This window comes from Lycium barbarum, chromosome 4 (assembly GCF_019175385.1).
Source record: "Lycium barbarum isolate Lr01 chromosome 4, ASM1917538v2, whole genome shotgun sequence".
In the NCBI taxonomy this organism is placed as follows: domain Eukaryota; kingdom Viridiplantae; phylum Streptophyta; class Magnoliopsida; order Solanales; family Solanaceae; genus Lycium; species Lycium barbarum.
In genome coordinates this window covers 23,963,509-23,972,298 of record NC_083340.1, presented here as the reverse complement: position 1 = coordinate 23,972,298, position 8,790 = coordinate 23,963,509, and the positions used below count along the sequence as shown (strand labels likewise).

At 34.5% G+C, this 8,790-nt stretch overlaps 1 protein-coding gene and 1 long non-coding RNA gene across 2 annotated transcripts; both read left to right on the top strand.

The window, feature by feature from the left end:
* Positions 1-5,067: 5,067 nt before the first annotated feature.
* Positions 5,068-5,948, top strand: LOC132638290 (uncharacterized). The gene is made up of 2 exons (XM_060355232.1): positions 5,068-5,754; positions 5,837-5,948. Exons 1-2 carry the CDS (start codon positions 5,137-5,139, stop codon positions 5,915-5,917), a joined length of 699 nt encoding a protein of 232 aa, XP_060211215.1. The 5' UTR covers positions 5,068-5,136; the 3' UTR covers positions 5,918-5,948.
* A 1,855-nt stretch (positions 5,949-7,803) lies between these two features.
* Positions 7,804-8,281, top strand: LOC132638289 (uncharacterized). Its single transcript, XR_009581661.1, has 2 exons — positions 7,804-7,869; positions 7,990-8,281. It is a non-coding gene; the product is annotated as an uncharacterized LOC132638289 (long non-coding RNA).
* The last annotated feature ends 509 nt before the right edge of the window (positions 8,282-8,790 follow it).

Below are 8,790 nucleotides of genomic sequence, written 5' to 3'. Positions count from 1 at the left end.
CCCTTCTTGCTGGTGTTGTATTTGTCTCCCCAAATTCCAAGCTTTACCCCTTTTGCATCCTGTTTGTTTGACATGGTAAACCTCTTTCCTTAGCTATTTTGTTTGTTTAAATTGTTGTTTGTACTGTTCATGTTACGTGTTTAATCCTGTGTTAGTAGTAAGCTTGATTAGGATAATTATGTTGTTTTTGTCAGAATTACAGTAGTAGGCATGATTAAGATTAAGTTATGATTTTTGCTTAGTTATAATTATAGCCTGGTTGAAACATTAGTGGCATGTCAAGGAGGTTATCTAGTGTCGTCCAGTTTTCACATATCAATTCGTGTTTGCTTGTTTGGAAACTGCTGATATATTAATCAGAGGCAGTCCACTGTGTTAGTTAAAAGTCATTAAGTTGCTCATAGATTGCTACACTTAGTAAAGTATAAAATCAGATCTGTGGAGCATGTTTGGGTTTGCTGTTTGCTTGATATTTTGTTGTGATTCCTATATTGCAAGCATGTTCGGTTGGTTATGCATATGTATGTGTGAGATATACATTAATTATACACGACATATACATAATCTGTTTTGAGTTTATATTTTCACATGTTTAACCTTATTCGTTGACTGCATACTAATCCTTCTTCTTTCATTTTTTCGCATGACCATCGCATACGAGTCGTTCGGACTCGTCTCCCTCCGTATTCGGCGTTGGGATAAAAGCCCAACACAACCCCTCTCTGTCCAGCCTTCCCCTGTCCGCAGCAAGTTCGTGCAAAATATTATGGGCTGAGGCCCATATAACAGTAGCAACCCACAGCAATAAAAAAAAAAACTGGGGCAAAGAGCCCAATAGCAGCAGATCAGCGGCCCAAATGGGCTGAGCCCACTTAATTTATTTATCCCTCTATTTTATTCCTTTATGCATTTAATTTGTATCGCATGACTAACATTTTGTTTCTTTTGTGTTGGTTTAGTTAAACCTTAGTGAAATTAGTAGGTTTAGTTTTAGTAGTGGGTAGTTAGTTTAAGGAAGATTAACAATTAATTAATAAGTTTATTTCTCCTTTTTTTTCGTATTAAATTATTTATAATGTATAATATTTATTTATTGAAAATAATTGATTTGCAAAATGGCATGACTATATATTTCAAGTAAAGGGAATCATATTTTCAAACGTCATTAATGCACAAATATGAACATAAGTATATTTTATAAATAACTCTTTAAGTTTGAATCAATCATAAATTTTAGCGAAGCACAGTTAATAAGAAATAATGAAAAGGATAAAAAGAGCTTTCATTAGCTATTTTCGTATTGTTGTTTACACTCCCAAAATCAATCAATATCCCGCCGTTTTAGTTATTCCAATATTTATTAAACATTGCACAAATCCGCATTTTCTTCTACTTATATATTTTATGTAATCTTATTTTAAATGATATTATTATCTAAAGTCTTTGCAACATTTATAAGTTTATTTTAAATGGCATTTGAAGTTTCCTTTTTATGCAAATTATTATATTTTCTACAAATCTCATTCTAAATAGCATTTTTTATTTAAAGCCTTAGCAACTTTTATAAGTTTTATTTTAAATGGCATTTAAAATTTTCTCTTATGCAAATTATTATATTTCTCTAAATCCTATCTTAAAGCAACATTCTTGTATTTTTTTTAAAAAACTTTAACAACATTTCTTAGCCCCCTTTCTTAAAATTTCAGGCATCTTATTTAGCATTAATTAATTAACCTAAGTTTGGCCGGATAACCGTATTTAACGGATTCTGAAGGATGCCTAACCCCTTCCCTTTAGGATAATATAGAACCCTTACCTAGAATCACACTGAATAAGCAGACTATTAACGGAGGTTTAGCCAGCTTTACCTTAGTTAATAACTAGGTGCCCTAATTCACCTTAAAATCAATTAGGTGGCGACTCCTTAAAATAAAGCAATTTAGGAATCACCAATATGTTGTACTCCGCTTCAACCCGGTTAAAATGGGGTATAACACTCTTAAGTTCGAATATAATCTCCCGTAAAAAAACAAGATTTATGTCGTTGAACTTCATTTGTCCTTCGATGGTAAGAACAAACTATTACCCATATGAATCTACATCTTTCACTTCATCATTCGCATCATTACTATTCATCTGAATCCATAACTTTTGATACATGGTATAAATACATATATGTAAAAACCTACTATAAGAAATCAAAAAGTAATATCTTAGCTATAATTTTACAATAAAACAAATACAATGCTAAAAATCTTAAAAATTGAACTCATTAAATATAAAACTTGGACCAAAACTCTGATATTAAAGGACTCCTGAAAACATTCTACTTTGGTTGGTGAAATGTTCATGGTGCAAATACTGCTGCGATGAACGACACATTTGGCTGAATAGTAGCTAGCTTTGAATTCTTTATTCTCCATTAACTGGAATGTAAAAACTAAAAGGGTGTGTCCGTTCCATACAGAGAATGTGAAAAGGTTAAACGGTCTTAAGAGCCATTAATCTTGGCTCCGTTTCTTTTTTTAATGTAGTCATGCTATTATATTAAATTATTATTGATCAGGAAATTGAGTAAAATGCCAAAAATTGATAAAAAAAGATAAATAACAATGCTGGACATAGAGAGGTGTCACATCACCTTGTCTATGCCTAGCTTTATATTATATATAGATATAGATGTATTTAGGGCTCTGAGGCAGATTATTAATTATGAGCCTAGAGCACTTTTTTTTCATGTTCCAGATTGTTCTCTAAAAACTGGCACGTCCAAATTGAAACATTAGGGAAAAAGAACATAACCATATATTTTAGAATTATTACATATAGTACCCATCAAATAATTACCTCATATACCGTTCTGGTTAAAGAATAATAAGTACAATATAAACTTGACACTAAATTAAAGGAAATTATCCCTAAATTAAAGCATGGAATAAACATATTTTGAACCAAATATTGAGATTTACTCTCCCAATTGGTATCTTCTTCCTTAAAATTTCAACATGGAAAAAATATTTTTCAAATCAAAAGTAATTGCATATCTACTAGTATTCCAATAAAGAATAATGATATATAGTAATATTCTAATCAAATTTAAGTTTTTAACACTATACTTTTCGATTGGAAAGAATAGTATATACCAAAACTTAAATGTATTATTTGATTACGTTGTAAACTGCTTCATTATGGCTTAGTCGCTTTCGTTATTTTCATTTCCATATCGCTTTGAATTTTTTGGCCTTATCTGACCTCCTTTTATACTTTCTAGACCAAAGTCATAGATAGACCCTCAAACTTGTCCATATTTTCCACTTGGACCCCTCAATCGAGCCGCGTACCATATGAACCCTTCAAGACAGCCTCTATTGTGCCACTTTGACCCGTTGGTCTAGCTTTGCATTTAAAGAATTATGCGTGTTGGCACGCGCCGCCTACGTGTATAAGCCTCCCAATTAAATGTTGCCATGTCAATTAGAATGCCACATACGCACAGGCCAACCCGGTTAAAAAAAAATTTAACCCGTTAAATTTTTATACCCAAACATATCAGTACCCGATCATTTTCCATCCGTCAAAGTCCATTTCTCTTCCAAATATTTTCACCTCCTAAATTCATCCTAATTCAAACCCTAAATTCATCTATTTTGACTGTAGAATTCGACACAGTGTTGTTTGTTACCCCCAATTCTAACGCATACGTTGTTCGTTACCCCCAAAATAAACCCTAAGTTCATCGTTTTCGACTGGTTGATTTTGTGTGTTGGAGTCATAGTTTTTCGTTGGGTTTTGAAGGTTTTTCTGTGCATTTTGTTCATTCCATTTCTTTAAGAAGGTAACTTTTGCTTTAGCCTTTTATTATTGTCAAAATACTTAGTGGATGGTATTGTTGTTATTCCGTGCAAAATTAGGGTTTTTTAAAACGATTGACATTATTAAATAGTAGATATGTCAGATATTATTCAGGTCCATTTTCACCATGGTGGTAACTTTACAATGGGTCCTAACCCCATATATGTTGATGAGAAGGATGTTGTAATTTCTGATATTGATAAAGACCATTTCTCTTTATTCGAGCTACTGTTTTATACAAAAAAAAATTGGATATAATTTAGTGGGTGGTTTCCTTTACTTTGACTTAATAAGTAAAACTTTCGTCCAAGTGATGACTGATAGAGAATTGTTAAATATTGTGAGTGGTTTGAAAGTTGGTGATGTGTTACATTTTTATATTTCACATGTGTGTGAAAACCCTGAGGTGGTGGAAGATGTGGGCCCTACTGGACTTATTTGTGGGTTAGAGGTAAATGATGCATCTAGGGCAACAAATGTGGATTTTGATAGTGATATAAATACTGGGGCTGGAGAAAACATAGAAAACCCTAAAGAAAGAGAAGAAGCTGTTGTAAATGCTCCTAGTGTTGAAGAGGTTGAAGAGAGAGGGTCTGTAAATGTTCCTAATGTTGAAGAGAGAGGGTCTGTAAATGTTCCTAATGTTGAAGAGAGAGGGTCAACTGTTGAAGTTGAAGAGGAAGTGAATGATGAACAAACTGATGATGGAGACTCATTTTTGGCTAGTAGTGAGTCAGATCTGGATAAAATACCAGATGAAGATGATATGAAACTGATGAAGAGTTAATTTGTTTGAGGAATGAAAGGAGAAGTAAACTGAAGAAGCAAATACCAAGGAGAAAGGAACCTGCTGTCACTGCTGAGATTCCCCTAGGTGAGGGAAAAATAGATAGAGGTTTTGAAGATATTGGAAAGAACAAGGCCTCCAAATACAATGGATGCTTAGCAGGGGATGAGCAGTATATTGGTAGTTCTGCTGAAGAGTATAGTGAAGATTCAGATGATGAGCTGGATGTGGATGTTGAACCTGGTGTTGACTTGCCAAGTAGAAGGAAGAGCAACAAATTAAGGTATGATCCGGATTGTTTGGTTAGTATTTTTTAGCTAGGCATGGTATTTGAGAATGCTGAAATATTTAGAAAGGCAGTAGCTAATTATGCTGTTGAATACCATGCTCAATTGAAACTTAAACCGAATGAGCAGAAGAAAGTGAGGTGTAGGTGTAAGTCCAAGATTTGTAATTGGAGGTTGTATGCTAGTGTTGATAAAAAATCAGGGGATTTTATGGTGAAAACTTACCATCCAATTCACAAGTGCACTCCACTTAACAAGAATAAGATGTGCAATGCTAAGTTCATATCCAACAGATTTAGGGATAGGATCACTTCTCAACCTAATATTAGAATTTGGGAAATCCAGGACTTGGTTAGAGACCAGTTAGGGTTGTATGTTGGTAGAACTATATGTCATAGGGCAAAACAAATAGTGCTTAATAAGTTTATGGGGGATTGGAGGGAGGAGTTTGCAAGACTTTGTGATTATGCAGAACAAATCATTTTGAGTAATCCTGGTAACATTTGCATAGTGAAAACAGACAGAGAAAGTCAGCCTGGAGTGAATTTGTTTAAGTATTTTTATGTTTGTTTTGATGCAATGAAAAGGGGATGGTTGGAGGGATGCAGGAAAATTATTGGGTTTGATGGTTGCTTCCTAAAAGGTGCATGTAAGGGTGAACTTCTGGTGGCTGTTGGAAAAAATGGGAATCAGCAGATGTTTCCCATTGCTTGGGCTGTCATTGACAATGAGTCAAAAGAGTCATGGACATGGTTTATTCAGAACTTAATCAATGATTTGGGGCTGGGAATTGGAGATGGAATTACAGTAATGTCAGACATGCAAAAGGTAATTTTACTAACTTTTTTTGCATTGGTAACCTTGTTTTTTTGGCATATATACTAACTGTACTTGTTGTGTTGTATTGTAGGGATTGTTGAGCACACTTCTAGATCTTTTACCAAATGCTGAGCATAGGAAATGTGCTAGACACATATGGGCTAATTGGTAGAAAGATTGGAAAGGTGAAGAAAGAAGAAAACAATTTTGGAGGGTCTCTAAAGCATCATTTGAGGTAAAGTTGAGAGAAGAACTTACAAAATTAGATAAACTTGGAAAAGACATATGTGAAGATTTATTGCAATTTAACAAAGAGCGCTGGTGTAGAGCCTATTTTAGGGAACACTCTAAGTGTGATGTAGTTGAAAACAATATGTGTGAGACCTTTAATTCCTGGATATTAGCAGCTAGGCATAAGTCTATAATTACCATGCTAGAAGAGATTAGGCATAAAGTAATGACTATGCATGTTGAAATGAGAAGATTTGCTGAGACATGGATTATTAATATTTCACCTATGGCAAGGGTGATGTTGGAAGAAAACAAGAAGCTGTCTAACAAATGTGAAGTGTTGTGGAATGGGCTAGAAGGGTTTGAGATCAAGGAATATGAATATAGGATCATTGTACACTTGTGGAACAAAACATGCACTTGTAGGCTGTGGCAGTTAAGAGGAATCCCCTGCCAACATGCAATATGTGCATTCTACCATCTAGGGGATGAACCATATAATCATGTGGAACGTTGGTATAGAAAGGAGATATTTATGAAGGCATATTCATACTTTCTTGACCCAATGCCCAACATGAAGATGTGGCCTAAGACTAATAACATGAAGATTGAACCTCCAGCACCAAAAGTAATGCCTGGCAGACCAAAGAAAAAAAGAAGAAAGGATAAAGATGAACCAAGAAAGAAGTATGGCAAGCTGTCCAAGAAAGGTGTGCAGATGACATGTTCAACATGTCACCAACTAGGCCATAACAAAAAGTCTTGTCCAGTAACAAAGGTATGCGTTTGTTTGTTGATTTATTTTAGTTTTAACACCTTATTATTAAGAACTGCTACTAACATTTGATTTTACTTCTAGGGTGGAAGTGGTAGAGGAAGTGGTCAATCAAGTTTTGCACAGAAAAGGCTTATAGGAAGTGGTGAATCAAGCTCTGCACAGAAAAGGCCTACAGGAAGTGGTGAATCAGTTGGGTTGAAAAGGGGTAGAGGAAGTGGTCAATCAAGTTCTGCACAGAAAAGGCCTAAAAATGTAGGCCTTGGATGCTACATAAACCCAACAACTGGAAGAACTGTCATTAATGTAAGGATTCAATGTTTACAATCTAGCATTTACCACTTTGTTAAGTTAATCTAATTTATTTTTGTGTCAATTGCAGCCTGGTAGTTCAAGTGAGAGAGTTGTGAGGCACGGGACTATGATGGACACCAGTGCAGTCAACATTGATCTTGGATTTAAACCTCCTGGTCTGAAGTTCAAAGGTAAAAGTGCTGTCATAACCACACAGCTACATCAGCAGTCTAGAAACAGGAGAAATATAACCACCAACAAGCCTTCTACCCAACCAGAAGCAAAGAAGAAGCCAATTTGGAAATCCTGAATGTATGTTCAAACAATTTAGTTCTGAATGTATTGTGAAACAATTTGGCAGTTTTAGCTAAGTATTTTTATGTGTTTTATGTCCTTTGCATGAAACTGTTATTTTTCATAAAACTGTTATTTTGATGGCTAGCCGAGTACTTCTATTAAATGTAACTATTTTTTTGATTAGTTAAATGGTAGTTGGATGGGGGTTGAATGAATTAATTGAATGGTTGAATGAAGAGTAATTGAACGGTTGAATGAATTAATTGGAGTAATTGAATGGTTCAATGAATGCTGGAGTAATTGAATGGTTGAATGGTTCAATGAATGCTGGAGTAATTGAATGGTTGAATGAGTTAGTTGGAGTAATGGAATGGTTGAATGGTTGAATTAGTTGGAGTAATTGAATGCTGTATTATCCCTATATAAATTACCTCCATAGTCTTCCATTTTACTAGCCAACAAGCTCACAAACGAATTCACTCATAGCCTCTCAAACAAAATGCCACATATCCAGCATTACACTATTGGTTGGTTTGAGAAAACATTGACCAAATCCTATATACAAAACGATGATTTCGTAACTCCTATTTTTTAGTTTTTGTTTACCATTATTTTGTTATTGCTTTTAATACTACTTGTTTGTGTAGATTCTTCCAACTATGGATGTTCTTCGACAAGTTGACAAAGAAGCCGTTGTTTTATACGACACAGCCGCTTTCAAAATGAAATACAAGATCGGTCGAAAGGCGCGCCTCAACAATGGATGGAAAGAGTTTGTTGATGCAAAAGGCCTAAGGGAAGGGGATGATTTGCGTTTTCAAGTTTGTTATCTAGAGGATCGCCTCTACTTCATTGTTACTAAAGTGGAGGAGCCGGAGATCATAGATGTTGATTAGGTCGTCTCTTTCTATTTATGAAAAATGAAGTTTGGTTTGGTTTGATTTGTTTTGTTTTGTTTTGTTTTGTTTTCGTTTACTTAATGACGTATGGTTTTGATTTATGTTAGTATCCAAATATATATTCATTCGATTCATAAAAGTGTGGCCATATAAAATTACACAAAATCACAAAATTTGGCCAACTTTGTGAGTCCCTAAAACTGTCCATAAAACTATCCCTAAAACATCAAAATGCACTGCAATTTAACCTACTATAATTACTAAAACTAAACATCATCGACTATAATTCCAAAACTGGAACCAAATTGCAAACAACAACACTACACCAAACACCAACTTCTTCCTAGTTCGTCTAGCACGAGCCTTTTCTTCCTCAAAAGCTTTAACCCTCTTCAACAACCCATAAATGACTTTATTTGCTTGCTCGGGATGCCTTGGTTCGTACCAATTGAAGTAATTACATCAACCTCTAGCCTTCAAAGAATAAAAAGAAAAAGCTTTATGAATCAATTACGAGGAAGAATTAAGTAATGAAATAACCCATAACAA

Bases quoted from the DNA above. Each gene is read 5' to 3' on its own strand.
- LOC132638290 (XM_060355232.1), top strand. From the start codon at position 5,137: ATGGTGAAAACTTACCATCCAATTCACAAGTGCACTCCACTTAACAAG. The intron at 5,755-5,836 runs GTAATTTTACTA...GTTGTATTGTAG, and splicing joins TAATGTCAGACATGCAAAAG to GGATTGTTGAGCACACTTCT.